The sequence below is a fragment of the Mangifera indica genome, chromosome 15 (genome assembly GCF_011075055.1).
Source record: "Mangifera indica cultivar Alphonso chromosome 15, CATAS_Mindica_2.1, whole genome shotgun sequence".
NCBI lineage: Eukaryota > Viridiplantae > Streptophyta > Magnoliopsida > Sapindales > Anacardiaceae > Mangifera > Mangifera indica.
This window is the reverse complement of record NC_058151.1, coordinates 10,517,371-10,536,744: the sequence shown is the minus strand read 5'-3', so window position 1 is coordinate 10,536,744 and position 19,374 is coordinate 10,517,371. Positions and strand designations below refer to the sequence as shown.

The 19,374-nt window shown below is 33.2% G+C and overlaps 3 protein-coding genes across 22 annotated transcripts; all 3 read left to right on the top strand.

The window, feature by feature from the left end:
* Positions 1–302: 302 nt before the first annotated feature.
* LOC123197211 (putative disease resistance RPP13-like protein 1) lies at positions 303–4,512 on the top strand. The gene is made up of 4 exons (XM_044611395.1): positions 303–3,350; positions 3,444–3,493; positions 3,653–3,778; positions 3,899–4,512. Exon 1 carries the CDS (start codon positions 482–484, stop codon positions 2,840–2,842), a length of 2,361 nt encoding a protein of 786 aa, XP_044467330.1. The 5' UTR covers positions 303–481; the 3' UTR covers positions 2,843–3,350; positions 3,444–3,493; positions 3,653–3,778; positions 3,899–4,512.
* A 5,282-nt stretch (positions 4,513–9,794) lies between these two features.
* LOC123198106 (putative disease resistance RPP13-like protein 1) lies at positions 9,795–15,453 on the top strand. 18 transcript variants are annotated; one of them, XM_044612705.1, is made up of 4 exons: positions 9,795–14,529; positions 14,630–14,672; positions 14,886–14,942; positions 15,067–15,453. In XM_044612705.1, the coding sequence occupies exon 1, from the start codon at positions 10,655–10,657 to the stop codon at positions 14,030–14,032; it is 3,378 nt and encodes a 1,125-aa protein (XP_044468640.1). In that variant the 5' UTR covers positions 9,795–10,654; the 3' UTR covers positions 14,033–14,529; positions 14,630–14,672; positions 14,886–14,942; positions 15,067–15,453. The 18 variants fall into 18 exon arrangements, with proteins under 18 accessions (XP_044468640.1, XP_044468639.1, XP_044468634.1 ...); XM_044612704.1 differs by having other exon boundaries at positions 15,063–15,453; XM_044612699.1 differs by having other exon boundaries at positions 14,832–14,942; positions 15,063–15,453.
* A 1,699-nt stretch (positions 15,454–17,152) lies between these two features.
* LOC123197789 (psbQ-like protein 3, chloroplastic) lies at positions 17,153–19,154 on the top strand. 3 transcript variants are annotated; one of them, XM_044612183.1, is made up of 4 exons: positions 17,153–17,227; positions 17,363–17,421; positions 18,284–18,805; positions 18,891–19,154. In XM_044612183.1, exons 3-4 carry the CDS (start codon positions 18,347–18,349, stop codon positions 18,984–18,986), a joined length of 555 nt encoding a protein of 184 aa, XP_044468118.1. In that variant the 5' UTR covers positions 17,153–17,227; positions 17,363–17,421; positions 18,284–18,346; the 3' UTR covers positions 18,987–19,154. The 3 variants fall into 3 exon arrangements, with proteins under 3 accessions (XP_044468118.1, XP_044468119.1, XP_044468117.1); XM_044612184.1 differs by lacking the exon at positions 17,363–17,421; XM_044612182.1 differs by lacking the exon at positions 17,153–17,227 and having other exon boundaries at positions 17,234–17,421.
* Positions 19,155–19,374: the final 220 nt, after the last annotated feature.

Genomic DNA, 19,374 nt, shown 5'->3' with positions numbered 1-19,374 from the left:
AAAGACCATTAAACTTGCCTCGTAAGCACAACACTATTTCCTAAAGTAAATGCGACTACTAATAAAGTTATTGTGGGCGTGAGTAAGGTCATAAATGAAATAATTTTGATTTGAAAATAGTTATAATAGAGAATCTTAGTCATACCACTAAAAATTGATTAAGACTAAAACAAAATAAAGAATAATACAGTGTAAATCACAAAACAATAAAATAGATGTAGTCATAAATACCATCAGTTGTGTACCTATTGTAAATGAGTTTAATCCAAAAGCATGGGTTTGTGTTTCTGATGATTTTAATGTTATCAAAATCTCCAAAGCAATCCTCGAGTCAATCACTGGCTTCCCTTGCAATCTAACAAATTTAAATCAAATTCAGATTGAACTGCGAGAGCAGGTACGTGACAAAAATTTTTTGCTTGTATTAGATGATGTGTGGAGTAAGGATTATGGTTTGTGGGAAATCCTCAAGTCTCCTTTCATGGTTGGAGCATCGGGGAGTAGAATAATCATAACAACACGTATTGAAGATGTTGCATTAACAATGGGACATGTTAAACCACATAATTTGGGGCTTCTTTCAGGAGATGATTGTTGGGCCATATTCGAGAAGCATGCATTTCAGAATACAAAATTTTGTCCACATCAAACTTCAAACTTCATTCGTAAAAAAGTTGTTGAAATTTGCAAAGGCTTACCCTTGGCTGCTAGAACTCTTGGTGGTCTTCTACGCTGTAAACAGAGAGAAAGTGAGTGGGAAGATATATTAAACAGTAATTTATGGGATCTGCAAGATAATACAGAGATTCTTGCTGTGTTAAAATTAAGTTACAACCATCTTCCTTCCCATTTGAAAAGATGTTTCGCTTATTGTGCAATTTTTCCAAAGGATTATGAATTTACAGAGAAGGAGCTTGTCTTTTTATGGATGGCAGAAGGTCTTATTCAACCATCAAAAGTCAAGGAGGAACAGGAAGATGCAGGTACTGTGTATTTTCAAGATCTATTGGCAAGATCAATTTTTCAAGAATCAGGTAGTAGATGTAGTTCTAAATATATCATGCACGATCTTGTTAATGATCTTGCACAATGGGCTTCTGGAGAAACAAGTTTTTGTTTACAAGATAAATCAAAAGTCAATGTCCAATCTGAAAGGCTCAAAACGGTTCGCTATTTGTCTTACACTTGTAGTATGTCTAATTACATAAATAAATTTGAAGTACTCCATGAAGCTACGAACTTAAGGACTTTTCTCCCAAAACTTCTTGACACTGACAACACAACTATTATAGTTTCATCGGAGTTGTTATCGAAGTTCAAAAAATTAAGGGCGTTGTTTTTAAGTAATCATAATGTTACCGAGCTACCGGATTTAATTGGAGATCTAAGACATTTGAGGTATATCAACCTTTCTGGCAACAAGATCTCAAGTTTACCGAAGTCAATAAACTTATTATTGAACTTACAAATTTTAATATTAAGATGGTGTTCTAACATCAAGAAGTTACCTTCCATGGGAAATTTGATCAATTTACGCCATCTTGATCTTGAAATGGTAAAGCTGATGGAGATGCCAAGGGGAATGGAAAGTTGGAAGAATCTGCAAACTTTGTCTGATTTTTTTGTTGGCAAAGGCTCTGGATCAAGCTTGAAAGTTTTAAGAAACTTAAAGTTTCTTTGTGGAAAGCTTCGCATTTTAGAATTAAAAAATGTTACTACTGGTTTAAAAGAAGAAATATTAAGTAATAAGGAGAGGCTGGATGAGTTATGGCTGAAATGGGGATATGGTCATGAAGATTCACGAAGTGAGGAAGTTGAGAAAAATGTGTTGGATATGTTACGACCTCACAAAAATCTGAAAGAGCTTAGTATTGAAGGTTATGGTGGCACACAATTTCCAACTTGGCTTGGAGATTTGTCATTTTCCTTGACGTCATTGGAGAAACTTAAGATTTGTGAATGTCAGAAATTGCAGTTTTTGTTTGAAGATAGAGAAGAAATTGACACTTCCTCTTCTTTAGTGATGCACAGAGGGAATATTGACAACACTAGCACCTCTCTTCTTAAGCACTTGTCTATCTCCTTCTGCTCATCTCTTATGTGTTTATCCCCAAAAGGTCAGTTACCAAAGACTTTCAAGCACCTTGAATGTTTAAAAATCAAAGGTTGTGATTCTTTGATATGCATTGTAAGGGGTCAACTACCTTCATCTCTGAAACAACTGTCAGTGGAAAATTGTGAGAATCTGCAGTGTTTACTGGATGATAGAGAAGATGGTGGGATACCTTTTTCATCTTCAGTGATGCACATGGAGGATATTGACAGCACCAACATATCTCAGCTCGAGGACTTGAATATCTCAAGCTGCTTATCCATCACATGTTTGTCATTGAAAGGTCAGTTACCTACTACACTTAAGCACCTATGCATCAGCGATTGCCCAAGTCTCTCTACTTTGTCATCAATGGGTCAGTTACCTGTCCTCAAAAAGATTGAGGTCTGGTTTTGCTCGGAACTTAAAATATTATTCTTACAAGATCAGTTACCTGGAGCGCTTGAATACCTTTGCATTTGGCGTTGTTCAAAGTTAGAGCTAATAGCTGAGAGGTTGCATGACAACAGATCTCTCAAAGATATTTTTATTTGTGATTGTGAAAATCTTAAATCTATGCCTGATGGTCTCGACAGCCGCAGGATTTCAATTATTAATTGTCCAAATCTTGTTTCCTTTTCGGGAGGAAGGCTTTCCAACAGCACCCTGGAAGTTTCAATAGATACAAATGGGAAACTTGAAGCCCTACTCAGTCGCAACCATAGTCACAGCTCTGTTCAAAACTCATGAATCACAGATTGTCCAAAACTCAACCATTAAAGAAATAGGCCTTCTGGCCTGCCTGACATCACTTGCGGTTGAAGGTCTTGATATCTAGTGGGTACTGATTCATTGGGATTCCACAAGCTCACGTCTGTTACGTCCATCTGGATTGATGGAATCCCAGCTGCAATCTTATTTAGAAGATGTGATATTGCCACCCTCCCTAACTGAGCTGAGAATTGGTGGGTTCCTGAAATTAAAATACTTATTGATCACTGATTGTCCAAATCTCGCATCATGTTGAAGCAGCCTGCCATCCTCAGTTGTGGACTTCACTGCTGAAAATTGTCATTTGCCATAAGAACAGTGCAAAAGAAATAGAGGAGAATGGTCCAGGATAGCCCATATCCCTTTCGATTTTGTAGTTTCTTATTTAAATCTCTGGGATTCTGATGTGGGAGAGGAGGAAAAATGAGCTCTAGCTGTTCTCAGAAACAAAGGATAGGGTGTAGAATCAAAGAATTAATGATCTCGGGTCTGTGAAATTCTAGCTTCTGATTCTTGGTTACTTTTACAATAAACAATTCAATTGCTTGTAAAAACTGAGTGTGTTCTGTTTTATGTACAGGAAACAGTTGAACTCTCAAGTGCAATCGATCCATGTTTGGTTACAAAATGGTAGCTTAACTATATTAGAAGCCAAATTCATATAGAACCTCTAGTTTTTGTTTTTTCCTCAATTCAATGTGTCTACATTATATGTTGGTTATTTCTAATTCTCTGATATTCTTTGCTAACGCAAAGTTATCACAAGTTTACTTTATTTTGAATTATCAGAGAATCTATTAATGGTGATATGAGTTATCAGAGCCGATCAAGTCTGCTAACAGCAACATGCTTACAGTGTGTACAACAAATACACTTGTTCATGTCTGTGACTCATGAGCTTTGTTCAAGGCTGTGGTGAGTAACCTTATTCCCTCTCCTCCAATGAGGACCATTTTACTAGTTACCATATTATTGTCTTATTTTCTTAAATACAATATCTACATGGTTGATCTTTCGTTTTCGTTCGGATGAAAGCCAGGACATCAATGGGAAACAGAAATTACTAGAGATTTGTTCATGCTAAATGTTACAATTAGTGAAGAAGGTTTTCCCTAGTCGACATATGAGCCACCCTTCTCACAACAGCCATGATTAGAAGAGATAAAAAACTAGAGGGTAATGGACCCTCGTTAATTAGATTTCGGAGTTCCATTTATTTGTGTAGCTGTTTCATCATACCGAAGGTCAGCAGTCAGGAAATCGTGCCTCTAAATTGTTACCTGTGTGTGTACTAATGTGTGATTACTCATGCATGGGCAAGTAACGACAATGCCATGTAGATCAGTTGCGTTTCAAGGTTTTGCATCTGTCCATAATCGGCGGTGCTCAGATTGTTCTTTCTCGAACTCCATTCTTGTATTTATATGCCTATTCTGAGCTTTTGATTCAAATTTGAATCCTCTGATCCTTTAGGTCAATACACAAGAATGTCATGTCAATACCGAGCAAACTTTAGTTTACTAGTTCCATGTTTGTGTCCAATGAAGAATTTTATCATCTGTTTGGAGAACTTCTCATGGCACTAATCTACATAGTTAAGAGACCAGTTGTGTTTTGGGTTTATGTTGATTTATACTTTGGTTTGAAGAGGACTATGTCAATTTCCATTGTCCAATATTGATGAAACATCACAAGTATGCAAGAGATTAAAATAAATTTGAAGGTGGAGTTTGTTGGAAAAAATTTTTTGGTGGGATAAGAATTTGAAGTTGTGTTGGGAGTAATTACTGAGCTTCTTGTATTCCCTACCAAGTGAAAGCCGAGAAGGCTAAATGACAAATGGAAGGGACAAGGAAAGGCCGAAGGTCTAATTCCCTTCCCACCTAAGGGTTAGCCTTTTTTTAAACTTTTGTCCTTTTAAGCTTTTAGAACTCAAATATTTACTCATATATTAAATTTTGTTATTATTATCAGAGATAAAAGTATTATTTATTGATTTTATTTAAAAAAAGAAAAATTTATTTCAACCGCTAGTGCACTAACGAGAATTAATATAATTGCTGAACAATATATATAAGTCATGATTGATCAATCTACTACACACAAAAAATGTGATGACTTATTGGATTGAATGATACTATTTCTCAAAAACGAAAGGCACAAAATCAATTATGATGATACTAAAATGATTGAAAAATTCATACTCTCTAACATTTCTCTAGAAGAGATTATGATTTCTAAAAAGACTCAAATCCTTAAAATGACATAAAGCCCTAAAAAAAAAGAAAATGAGAATACTGAAATATTTATAAATTATGTTTATACATGAGAGATGTGGAACTATGAAATGGTTAACATTAATGGTGTATTCTCATTTACAGTAGCTACTGAAATTATGAATAGTGATGATTTTGAACCACATAATATATAAAATGAGTGCAAATAAAGACACGATTGACCTAAATGGGAAGAAACAATTCAGATAGAATTAGTTTCACTTGTAAAACGTCTAATGTTTGGGTTAGTAGTCCCAATGCCTAAAGACATATAACCGATTAGATATAAATAGGTATTTATGAGGAAAAAAATAAATTGTTAGATATAAATCAAAGTTTGTGGCCCAAGGTTTTTCCCAAATGTTAGGTATAAACTTTGATGAAATATATTCACTTGTAATAGATATAATCATATTCAAATATTTGATTAGTTTAATAGTCTCTGAAAGATTGGATATATGTCTAATGAACGTTGTTACTACTTATTTGCACAAAAATTTGGATACTGATATTTATATGAAGCTCTCTAGAAGATTTAAATTGTCTGAAGCAAAAAAGATTAATTCAAGAGGCATGTACTTAATCAAGTTACAAAGATCATTCTATGGGTTAAACAATTCGGAAGAATGTGACATAATCGCCTTAGTGAACCTGAAAAAAAATGGTTATATAAATGACTCTATATGCTATGTGTCTTTATAAAAATATTAAAATCAGAATTTGTTATTATAATAGTATATGTTGATGATATAAATTTAATTGAAACTCTTGAAGAGCTCAATAATACTACTAAATACTTGAAAAAAGAATTTGAGATAAAGAATTTGAAGAAAACAAAATATTATCCTAGTCTATAGATCAAATATAATTCAAATTAAATATTTATCCATCAATCAACGTATCTTGAAAAGTTGCTAAAACACTTTAATATGAATAAGACTCATTCTTTAAACACCCCAATAGTCGTTTAATCTCTTGATCCAAAGAAGGATTTATTTCGTCCTAAAAAAAAAGGTGAAAAGATACACAACCCTAAAGTATTGTATCTTAATGTCACTGGAACCCTATTATATTTAGTGTAATACATTAGATTGAATATATTCTTTATTATGAATTTATTGATTTGATTTAGCTCTACACCATTTGAACGGAATTAAGTATATACTTTGTTATCTATGTAGAATTAGAGATTTGAGATTATTCTATTATGTCAAATCCTCTAAAAATCTTAGTTTAATTGAATATATAGATACTAGTTATCTTTTTAACCCTCATGAGATCTGTTCACAGATGAGATACGTTCTTACTTATAATGACACAACAATATCATAGAGTTCCATCAAACAAACTTTGGTTGCAGTATCTTCAAATTATTTAGAGATACTCGCTTTCTATGATCTCAGTCGAGAATGTATATTATTATAGTTTGTCATCCATCACATACGGAATACACGTCATCTTCCTTCAAAATAAATACTTTTTTTATATTATATGAGGACAATGTAGCATATATTACCCAAATTAGAGATGGATATATTAAAAGAGATAAAACTAAACATATCTCATTTAAGTTCTTTTAAACTCATGAACTCTAACAGAACCGAAAGATTAGTATCAAATAAATACGATCTAATGATAACCTTGTAGACTTATTTACCAAGATACTACTGATACCAATATTTAAAAAGTTAGTATATAATACTAGTATACAACAATTCAATAAACAATCAAATTAATTTTATTACTAAAAGGAGGAGCATTTATCAAAGGGAGTAAACTTTTGAAATATATTATATATTAGATAAAATGCATACGAAACACTTTTTTTTTCTCATTAAGTTTTATTTTACTAGATATTTTTAGTAAAAAATTTAATGAAATAATTTAAATATGTTTAATTTATTTTAGGAAAATTGAAATTTTTACCCTCATTTGGGTCACGTATACATTTATACTATACTTTTTATACTTTAAATATTTTTACCACTTTATAAGATAGGATATCTAAATTGCCCTTATCTTCAACCTTGGGAAATCAAAATTAAATTTTTAGTATTACTTATTTTTAATGCACTGTAGAAAGAGAAAATGTATAGATATTTAGTATCAATATTTGAAACAAGATTTATATTTATGTGTTAGATAAGATCAAGTGAATTTAAAATTATTGAGTTTAAATTTTTTAGATTAAATGTATAAAAATTGTAAACTCAATTTATCTTATTAGTCAAAATTTTTAAAGCAACACATGGAAAGGTAATCCAAGAAACCACCCATGAAGAGCATGCAATAAAGTACTTTATGTTGAATATGCAAAAAATACATATATATATATATATATATATATATATATATATATATATATATATATATATATATATATATATATATATATATATATATATATATATATATATATATCTGAATAATCAAAAAAAAAATGAATTGCAGAATTTTACAGGGAAAAATTTGTAGAAGCATGAGGTAATAATTTTTATTGCAGAATCTTGCAAGGAATAACTTGACTTGGAGGGAATTATTGGTGCAATAGTATTCACATGATTCATCTTTAGCAAATATATATATATATATAACACATCTATCTTAAGCATACTATAAAAAAAAAAAAAGATCTATACTTTACACGAAAAAAAATTCAGTGAGCAATCGACGACCAAAACTTGTTAGATTTGCAGAAGCGAAATAACGGTAGGACAACATATGAGGTTTTTATAAAACAGAAGCATAAATGTATTGTATTGTATCAAAATTAATTCAATTTGAATTCTGCTTAATTAATTTAATTTAATTCTATCAAAATTCAATTAAGTAAATCAAAATATTATCAAATATTACAATTTTGACAATATTATTAATTAGCTAATTGTTGTAATTTTAGAAATGAAAAAAATATTAGGAAACTAATTTTGGTTGGAAAAATTATTTTGGGAGGGGGGTTTCCAACCCTTAATGTAAATTGAAGAGGGTTGGCGAAGGGTTGGCATTTTAAAAAATATAAGGTTTGCCTTAAAAATAAAGGTGTTGACGCCAACCCCTGTTTAGAAAAAAAGGGTTGGCTTAAAAAAATTTAGGGGTTGACGCCAACCCTTTAATTTTTATAAAAAGGGGTTGGTGGCAACCCTTTATTTTTTATTAAGCCAAAATTTTTTATTTTAGTTTAATTTATTTATATTTAAATGAATATATATTTTGTTTTGATTAAATATTTATATTGTTATACATGTATAATTTAGTATTATTTACTTATTGATCATATATAGGGTGAACATGTTGACTAAGGACTACTATCTGAATTATAAGATGAATTTAGTGCACAACCTTTTCATTCATTTTGGTGTCATGCATGAGAGATATTATGATTTAAAAGAAAATTGCATAAAATTCACTGAAAATGAGAGGATATTTGGATTATTAAGGTCATTACCAGATTATTAGACTTTAATAATTTCTAATCTTGTCTGGGATAAGAAATTCAAGAATTATTGGTAATGTGTGAATGAATTACAGCTCATTGAAGAACGCATAATTATAATGAATATAAGAAAATCAACATTTCTCTCTATTTTTCCAAATCAACGAAGTGCGAGACATGTAGGTTATCGCAAGTATTATAATAACTTTATCTTGGATAAAGTCACTCCTAATATTGTTAGAGATAGAGAAAATATATTTTCTCAATCTGATTGATTGAAATCAAATTCCTATAAATATGGAGAGCGTTTGATTATCAAGATGCTTTGTTTTAAATCGTACAAATCTCAAGCCAAAGATAGTTCAGAAGTTGGTCATAGTCATTGAATTTCATGTCTAAATTTATTTTCGTGCGTATTTATTCATTTATTAATATGTTATAGTATTGAACCACTTTGAATTATGAAAATATTGAACTTCATGTTAATATAATATAATATAATTTATGGTTATTTGTGGAAAATTTAATACTGGTAGAATTTAATTATTCTCATCTAGAATATACATTAAATAACAACATTAAAAATAACATGAAATTGAGTGGAATGGAAGGAGAAAAACAATGCGGGGGGTTAGCGTCGCAAAGCTAGGTTGGGGATGCCAACCCGTTTTTCGTCTGGAAATTTTTCAGACTATAATATTTGTATTTTTTGACCATCAATATAACATTATAACAACTTTAAACAATGAAAACAACGTAAAATAACAATATTAAACAATCTATCAACATGAGATCACAACAAAATTAAATTTCAAATGAATTAATCATATATTATTTAATTTTTAATTATTCATAAAAAAACACACAACATATAAGCTTTATAATGACTTTCTCACATGTGTTCTCTGTTGAAGAAATATTTTTTATATACTGCAAAGATTCATTCCTTATTAGAAAACTGAAGAAAAAAATTTTCCCTTTCTATATGCAGAAGTTACATCAACAGAAATATTTTGAGAAAATAAAATACTATTATAATATTTTTGTTTAAGTTTTAAAATAGATGATATATATATAAACAGTTAAAAATAACAATAAAAATTTCAATTTCCCTTTATTTTATGGAATATTAAATATATTTTTTTTAACTTTAATTTTTTATACTACTATATTTTTGTTTAACAAAGTTAATATACATCCAAAATACCTACCAACCCTCTGTAGGGATTATTAATATAAACTGGTACGGATTCATAATTGGTGCTCCATTCTCTTTAGTGGGAGGATAATTTTGCTACACTCAGAATCAAAATTTTCCGCAATTTTTTCAGAAAATTTTAGGAATATGTCTTTCACTTTACAGTTAGTGGCTTGGCGGATGTTTACTTATGAGAAGAATTTGCTTGTAGAAGGCAAATGAAACTCTTTGCTTTCTATCATGTGTTTGATATTTGGTATATGTGCAAGATATGTAGATTTCTACACTTATAATGACCGATATAAATAAATGTTAATTAGAGATCAATGAAACTTCATTTCATTTCTACTCATCCTGTTACTTTCTTCCAGACTCCAGTTATCATTATTTTAGTCAAAAAATTCCTGCTTTCCCTTCAAGGTTTATCAAAATGTTCGATTAAGCTTACATTAAGTTCAGTTAAACTACTTAAACTCTATGATAACTTAGTGTTTGCAGTTATCGATTCATGAAATGCTTTCTTTGTGGATATGTTTTCTTTCCTTGTGTTGTTTTTGTAGAAAATTTGCCTAGTTGAACTCAAATGCAAATCTTATCTCAGTGTGAAGTTTTGGGAGATTCAGATTACTAGATAACTAAAGAAACTGAACCTAAATCACTGGAACTCTATAGTTGGTATTTAAAACGTGGGTTCTTTGGGATGACTGACTAGGCAAGGTATGGTGGAGTAAAAAATTAGCCATAATTCTAATAATCAATTGCTTTCCGTCTCGGTTTTTTTTTTTTTTTTTTTCCTGTTTTCGTTTAATGATCAATATTCATGTATATGTACTTTGTTCTGCTTTCTTCCTTTCATTTCATTGAATTTTGCTTTAAAGTCATTTATGATGTCTATTGAAACATTCATTGCTACAGAAAATATGCACCCATCCGTATTCCTAATCTTGGTGACAATATCTTTTTTTGTCTTTTTCTTTCTTTTAGACCGGACTAAAACTATGCCTGTGGGAGAGGTCTGTCTTGGTGCATTCCTTGGAGTGTTGTTTGACAGATTGGCAGACCGTAGATTGCTGTCTCTTCTACGTGAAGATGGGATAGATTCGCAGTTAAAGCAATGGAAGAAAAAGTTGTTTTTGATTCAGGCAGTGCTAGACGACGCAGAGGATAAGCAACTGTGTAACAAGGCTGTGAAAATGTGGTTGGATGATCTCCGAGATTTGTCTTATGATATGGATGATGTTTTGGATGAGTATGCCACTCGAGTTTTAGAGGGGAAGTTGACAAAAGAACAATCTACCAGCCACATTACTGATTATTTTTCTTCTGTTCCTGGAACTCTAGTGTCCAAGCTTAATATGAGGTCCCAGATAGAAGAGATAAATGGTCGTTTGGAAGATTTATGTGAAGAGAGAGATTATCTTGGACTCGAAAAGGTTGCTAGCGGGGCATCAACTGCTGTGTTGCATAGACCACCAACTACATGTTTGCCGACTGAACCTGTTGTTTATGGGAGAGATGACGATAAAGCCAAAATACTTGAAACGGTTTTAAAGGAAGAACTGGGCGGTGTCAACTTTTGTGCTATACCAATTGTTGGTATGGGAGGAATTGGTAAAACAACGTTAGCTCGCGAAGTGTACAACGACAAAGCAGTAAATGAGTTTAATCCAAAAGCATGGGTTTGTGTCTCTGATGATTTTAATGTTATGAGAATCTCCAAAGCAATCCTCGAGTCAATCACTAGCTTCCCCTGCAATCTAACAAATTTTAATCAAATTCAGATTGAACTGCGAGAGCAAGTACGTGACAAAAAATTTTTGCTTGTATTAGATGATGTGTGGAGTAATGATTATGGTTTGTGGGAAATCCTCAAGTCTCCTTTCATGGTTGGAGCATCAGGGAGTAGAATAATCATAACAACACGTATTGAAGATGTTGCATTAACAATGGGACATGTTAAACCACATAATGTGGGGCTTCTTTCAGGAGATGATTGTTGGGCCATATTCGAGAAGCATGCATTTCAGAATACAAAATTCTATCCACATCAAACTTCAAACTTCATTCGTAAAAAAGTTGTTGAAATTTGCAAAGGCTTACCCTTGGCTGCTAGAACTCTCGGTGGTCTTCTACGCTGTAAACAGAGAGAAGGTGAGTGGGAAGATATATTAAATAGTAATTTATGGGATCTGCAAGATAATACAGAGATTCTTGCTGTGTTAAAATTAAGTTACCACCATCTTCCTTCCCATTTGAAAAGATGTTTTGCTTATTGTGCAATTTTCCCAAAGGATTATGAATTTACAGAGAAGGAACTTGTCTTTTTATGGATGGCCGAAGCTCTTATTCAACCATCAAAAGTCAAGGAGGAACAGGAAGATGTAGGTGCTCTGTATTTTCAAGATCTATTGGCAAGATCAATTTTTCAAGAATCAAGTAGTAGATATAGTTCTAAATATATCATGCATGATCTTGTTAATGATCTCGCACAATGGGCTTCTGGAGAAACAAGTTTTTGTTTACAAGATAAATCAAAAGTCAATATCCAATCCGGAAGGCTCAAAAAGGTTCGCTATTTGTCTTACGCTTGTGATATGTCTAATTACAAAAATAAATTTGAAGTACTTCATGAAGCTATGAACTTGAGGACTTTTCTCCCAATACTTCTTGACACTGATAACACAACTAATGTAGTTTCATCGGAGTTGTTATCGAAGTTCAAAAAATTAAGGGTGTTGTTTTTAAGTAATCATAATGTTACCGAGCTACCAGATTTAATTGGAGATCTAAGACATTTGAGGTATATCAATCTTTCTAGCAACAGGATCTCAAGTTTACCGAAGTCAATAAACTTATTATTGAACTTACAAATTTTAATATTAAGATGGTGTTCTAACATCAAGAAGTTACCTTCCATGGGAAATTTGATCAATTTACGCCATCTTGATCTTGAAATGGTAAAGCTGATAGAGATGCCATGGGGAATGGAAAGTTGGAAGTATCTGCAAACTTTGTCTGATTTTTTTGTTGGCAAGGGCTCTGGATCAAGCTTGGAAGTTTTAAAAAACTTAAGGTTTCTTCATGGAAAGCTTCGCATTTCAGAATTAAAAAATGTTACCACAGGTTTACGAGAAGAAATATTAAGTGATAAGGTGAAGCTAGATGAGTTATGGCTAAAATGGGGATATGGTCATGAAGATTCACGAAGTGAGGAAGTTGAGAAAAATGTGTTGGACATGTTACGACCTCACAAAAATCTGAAAGAGCTTAGTATCGAAGGTTATGGTGGCACACAATTTCCAAGATGGCTCGGAGATTTATCATTTTCCTTGACGTCATTGGAGAAACTTAAGATTTGCGACTGTCAGAAATTGCAATTTTTGTTTGAAGATAGAGAAGAAATTAGCACTTCCTCTTCTTTAGTGATGCACAGAGAGAATATTGACAGCACTAGCACATCTCTTCTTAAGCATTTGTCTATCTCCTTCTGCTCATCTCTTATGTGTTTATCCCCAAAAGGTCAGTTCCCAAAGACTTTCAAGCACCTTGAATGTTTAAAAATCAAAGTTTGTGATTCTTTGATATGCATTGTAAGAGGTCAGCTACCTTCATCTCTGAAACAACTGTCAGTGGAAAATTGTGAGAATCTGCAGTGTTTGCTAGATGATAGAGAAGATGTTGGGGTTCCTTTTTCGTCTTCGGGGATGCACATGGGGAATATTGACAGCACCAACATATCTCAGCTCGAGGACTTGAATATCTCCAGCTGCTTATCCATCACATGTTTGTCATCAAAAGGTCAGTTACCTACTACACTTAAGTACCTACGCATCAACAATTGCTCAAGTCTCGCTACTTTATCATCAATGGGTCAGTTACCTGTCCTCAAAAGGATTGAGGTCTCATTTTGCTCGGAACTTAAAATCTTATTCTCACAAGGTCAGTTACCTGGAGCGCTTGAATACCTTTACATTTGGAATTGTCCAAAGTTGGAGCGAGTAGCAGAGGGGTTGCATAACAACAGATCTTTTAAAGATATTTTTATTTGTAATTGTGAAAATCTTAAATATATGCCTGATGGCCTGGACGGTCTTAGTTGTCTTCATAGGATTTCACTTATTAATTGTCCAAGTCTTGTTTCCTTTTCGGGAGGAAAGCTTCCCAACAGCAACCTGGAAGTTTCAATAGAGACATATGGGAAACTTGAAGCCCTACCCAAATGCATCCGTAGCCACAGCTCTTCAAAACTCGTGGATCACTGATTGTCCAAAACTCAACCTTCAAAGAAATAGGCCTTCTGGCCTGCCTGACATCACTTTCAGTTGAAGGTTTTGATATTTAGCAGGTACTGAACATTGGGATTGCACTAGCTCACATCTGTTACATCCATCTGGATTGATGGAATCCCAGCTGCAATTTTATCGAGAACTGATGTTGCCACCCTCCCTAACTGAGCTGAGAATTGGTCGGTTCCTGAAATTAATATACTTATTGATCACTGATTGTCCAAATCTTGCATCATGTTGAAGTGGCCTGCCATCCTCAGTTGTGGACTTCACTGTTGAAAATTGTCATTTGCCAAAAGAATAGTGTAAAAGAGAAGTAGAGGAGAATGGTCCTGGATAGCCCATATCCCTTTCGATTATGTAGTTTGTTATTAAATCTCTGGGATTCTGATGTGGGAGAGGAGGAAAAATGAGTTCTAGCTGTTCTCAGAAACAAAGGAAAGAGTGTAGAATCAAAGAACTAATGATCTCGGGTCTGTGAACTTCTAGCTCCTAATTCTCAGTTACTTTTACAATAAACAATTCAACTGCTCATAAAAACTGATTGTGTTCTGTTTTATGTACAGGGAACAGTTGAACTCTCTAGTGCAATCGATCCATGTTTGATGTCAAAATGGTAGCTTAACTATATTAGAAGCCAAATTCAAATAGAGCCTCTTGTTTTTGTTTTTTCCTCCATTCATTGTTTTTACATTATATGCTGGTTATTTCTAATTCTCTGATATTCTTTGCAAACACAAAGTTATCACAACTTTACTTTGTTTTGAATTATCAGAGAATCTATTAAAGGTGATATGAACTTAACAGAGCCGATTTATTCTGCTGACAGCAACATGCGTTCAGGTCTGTGACTCATGAGCTTGTTAAAGATTTGTTCAAGCCTGTGGTGAGTAACCTTATTCCCACTCCTCCTATGTAGACCATCATCCTAGTTACTATATTATTGTCTCCTTTTCTTAAATACAATATCTACATGGTTGATCTTTCTTTTTCGTTCGGATGAAAGCCAGGACATCAATGGGAGACAGAAATTACTAGAGATTTGTTAATGCTAAATGTTACAATTAGTGAAGAAGATTTTTCCGATTCAACATACGAGCCACCATCCTCACAACAGCCATGATTAGAAGAGATCAAAATCTAGAGGCTAATGGACCCTCGATGAGATTTTGGTGTTCTCATTCCTTTGTGTAGCTGCTTCGTCATACCAAAGGTCAGAAGTCATAAAATTATGCCTGAAAACTGCGATGGGAGTACTATTATTGTTACCTGTGTGTGTAATAAAGTGTGATTACTTATGCATAAGCAAGTAATGACAATACCATGTAAAAAGGGATCAGTTGAGTTTCAAGGTTTTTCATCTGTCCATGGTCAGTATCAGATTATTCTTTTTCCAACTTCATTCTTGTCTTTTTATGCCTATTCTGAGCTTTTATTGTCACTTTAGAATCCTCTGGCAGTTTAGGTTAATACCCAAGAACTTCGTTGTCAATATGCTAGCTCCAACTTTGTGTCCAATGAAGCATTTTATCCTCCAGTTGGAGAACTTCTAGTGGCAGTAATCTATAGTTTAGAGATCAACATTTTCTCAAAACTTAGAATGCATTCTTATATTAAAATCATGGTTTTAAAGACCCATTAGAGCCGCCAGTTGTGCCGCTTGGATCGTCACTTGCAAATAAAAACCATTTTAAAAGTTAGATTGAATTATACCAGATTAGACTGAATAATTTAAAGGGAGAAAGACTATTTCCCACCTAACTTTTGATGCGTTTTCAAAATATTACCCATGACAGATGAAAATCCATTTTTTCCACCCATGAGCTGTTAATATGGATGATATCCATTTGGATAAGGATAAAATGTCCATTTTACCCTTGTTAGATGAAATGACAAAAATATCCCTCAATTTAATCTCCCAAAATTGATGTGAGGGTTTTACCTTCACCCCCCTTAGGTTTTAGAAACTAACATTTTCACTTTATCTAAAGTTTTTAAACTTTAAAAACTAACATTTTCACCCTCAAACCTAGGGTTTCCATATTTTTCAAAATACAGTCGCGCCTCATAACTTTCAAAACTAGCATTTCACCCCCATTCTTCAACTTCATCTCCCGACGTCATCACCGGCCTCCTCCTTCTCCTGGTGCGACGGCGGTGGTGCGACGAAAAGATCTTCATCTCCTCGCCGCACGATGCGACTTCGTCGCTCGTCGTCTAGATCTGGGAGATCGGTTTCAAACTTTGCTCGTCGTCCAGATCTGGGAGATTGCTCTACGAAGGTCTCTCTTCTTCTCTCTTTGTCGCTCGTCGTGTCTGGACGACGCAACGACGAAGGACGACAAAGCGTCGTCCTTCGTCTATTCTTCCAGATCTGGACGACGCTTCATCATCTAGATCTGGGCGACGAAGGGTCGTCCTTTGTCGTCCTTTGTAGTCGGAGATGGGAGATCGGTTGAATGCATCGACTGTCGGTGGTAACTAAGAAGGAAGCAAGCCCTAGGGGTGAAATTTAAACTTTTCAAACTTTGAGGATGGGTTAGTTATTAGTTTTTAAAATCTAGAGGGGGAAAACGATAAAATTTTAAAGTTTTAAGGTTTTAAATAGCAAATGACGATTTTGCCTCTATCCCTAACTGAAAAATTAGAGGACAATTTGCTCATAGGTGGAAAAAATGGATTTTCATCTGCCGTAGGTAGTATTTTGAAAAAGCATCAAAAGTTAAGTGGGAAATAGTCCTTCTCCCTAATTTAAACAGTTGAATTAAGTAAAAGTTGAGTTTAACTTGGTTAATATAAAAAATCAAAATTAGACAAAATTATTTCTACGATTTGACTCAAAACCTTTTAAATATTTATACTATTAAATTAAATTTATTTTAATAATAAAATAATATAGAGTATATATTTAATGATATATTTTGTAAAATTATTTTAAATATTATTTTTAAACGATTATTCAATCGATTCTGATTATGTATTGAACTGAACACTCTTTCGTCATATTGATATCCCGTCAGGTTCTTAAAACATTATTATTATTATTTTTTTTATTTTATTATTATAAATAAAATAGTAAAACGGCTGAACAATAAACGGTGACATTCATATTAAAGTACAGGAAGATAATTCTCTCACCATCTTCAACAGCCTCAATCTTAGCCACAAAAGGTTACTCTCTCTCCGTCTCTTTCTGTCAATACAAACTATTTACGACTTTCCCAAAACTTCGAATGGATTTCGCTCTACTCTGTAATGAATGGTTATGTTTTTGTAAAAGCAATAAATCTTCAGTTGTTGTAGCAGATTGTTAATCATGGCATCAATAGCTTAGTAGCTGAGTTAAAGGGCATCTGTCGAAACAAGTTAGTTCATCTCTCATCTTATCTTTTCTTTTCGAGTCATGTGCAAACATATAACCTGTCGAACTAAAGTTTTTATCATTGCCCAGTCTCTCATAAATTCCATTTTCTCAGCTTTATTGCTTCAAGCTGAGTTTACAGTGTTCTTTATGCATTCAGAAGCACCTTTTAGATAGTTATAAGCTTGTTTACCACTGACGTTAGAGATTTCAGAGAAATGATTTTGAAAGAACTATACATATTTTATTTCTTTTGATCGGTGAACGGGGTGGATAGAAACCGGGCCGAGCTTAAATACTCATTGATCCGAGTTTAATCCGAATAAAAAATAGTTTAGTTTAAATTCGATTCAAATTTATTTAGCTAAAATTAGTCATGGTTTAAATTCACTTCGAATAAAAATGATTTGATTTGAATTTTCTTTAAGTTTGACTTAAGTTTATGATTTAAATTTATAACTTAAATTTGTGACTTTAATTCATTATTCGTGATTTATTAATAAAATAAAATCGTTTTATCTAATAATAGGTAAAAAAATGTTGTTTTAGCAATTATTTAATATCATTTGGATTACGTTATGAGTCAAGTTTGAATTAAATCGAATCATCTATCCAGTTTGTAAGTCAAATTAAACTGAATTCTCTGACTCAAGTTTAGCTCAATTTCAAAACAAGTTAAACATTTTGACACAAATTCAGTTTAAATTTAAACTAAATAAATTCAAATCGGTTCATATCCACCCTTAAATAGATGTCTTTTTATTCAAATGATTTGCAGGATGCATTTTTCTCACATTATGCATATTAATGCATGGCTGTTTAACTAGATAGATACACTAACAGAGAAATATGTTTCTTTTGTTCAGCTAAAACCCTTGGACAATAAGAGCATCAATCAAGTCACACTTTTTGGTAGTGTTTCAAGAGGAATGGCATTACGATCAGTGGTCATAAAATACAATGTAGCCTTCATAACACCAACCTTCACTTGCTATCAAAAACCCACATTTCAGTCCAGAGGAATGTCCCAAAAAGCCCTTCAATCCAATATCAGTAGAAGAATAGGACTGATGGCAGCAATGGCATCAGCACTATTATCAAGGAATGCTATTTTCAGGGAAGATACTGCTAATGCAATTGACTTTAGAATGGTTGCTCCTGATCAGACTGTTGAACTGGCAGAAAGTGGAATTAGAGACCATGCAGAATCTTTATTACAAGTGAAAGCTCTGTTAGAAGCAGAGTCCTGGGGTGCAGCACAGAAGGCATTACGGTCGAGCTCGAGGAACTTGAAGCTGGATATCTATACCATAATTCAAACAAAACCTAAAAGTGAGAGACCCCAGTTGAGGAAACTATACTCTGATCTCTTCAACAATGTTACCAAAGTAAGTCTTTGCTTTCTCTTTGCTGTTGCTGTAAAAGCTGAAGCATAGTTATAATTTGACATTCTTTATCTGCCGGACATTGCAGCTAGATTATGCAGCAAGAGATAAAGATGCACCGCGCATTTGGGAATGCTATGAGAACATTGCCACTGTGCTTGGTGACATATTGTCAAGAATATAACGACCAATTTGAGATCTATTTCCTATGGCCCTGTTCATAGGTTGGATAAAAACGGTGAGAAAAGATTTTCTTCAAACAATGAAGCTTGCTCATATGGATAACTCCATGGCTAAGATTCGGGCATTTCTCTTAGTTTCTCATGTTAATGGCAAAATTTTCTAACATGCTTGAATTTCGCTTCCCATGAATGCTGTCATATAATAATCAGACCGCTGCCAAATATTGACCGTTACCAATCCAGTAACAAAACCAAGAGTATGGTTGCAGTAACTAACTTATGGAGTACACAATCAAAATATCAGTTGCCAGCAGTAATGGCAAATCTCTTAATCAATTCCACGGCATAGAGCCAAGAAGGGCCAAATGATAACCTAAACAGATGATTAAC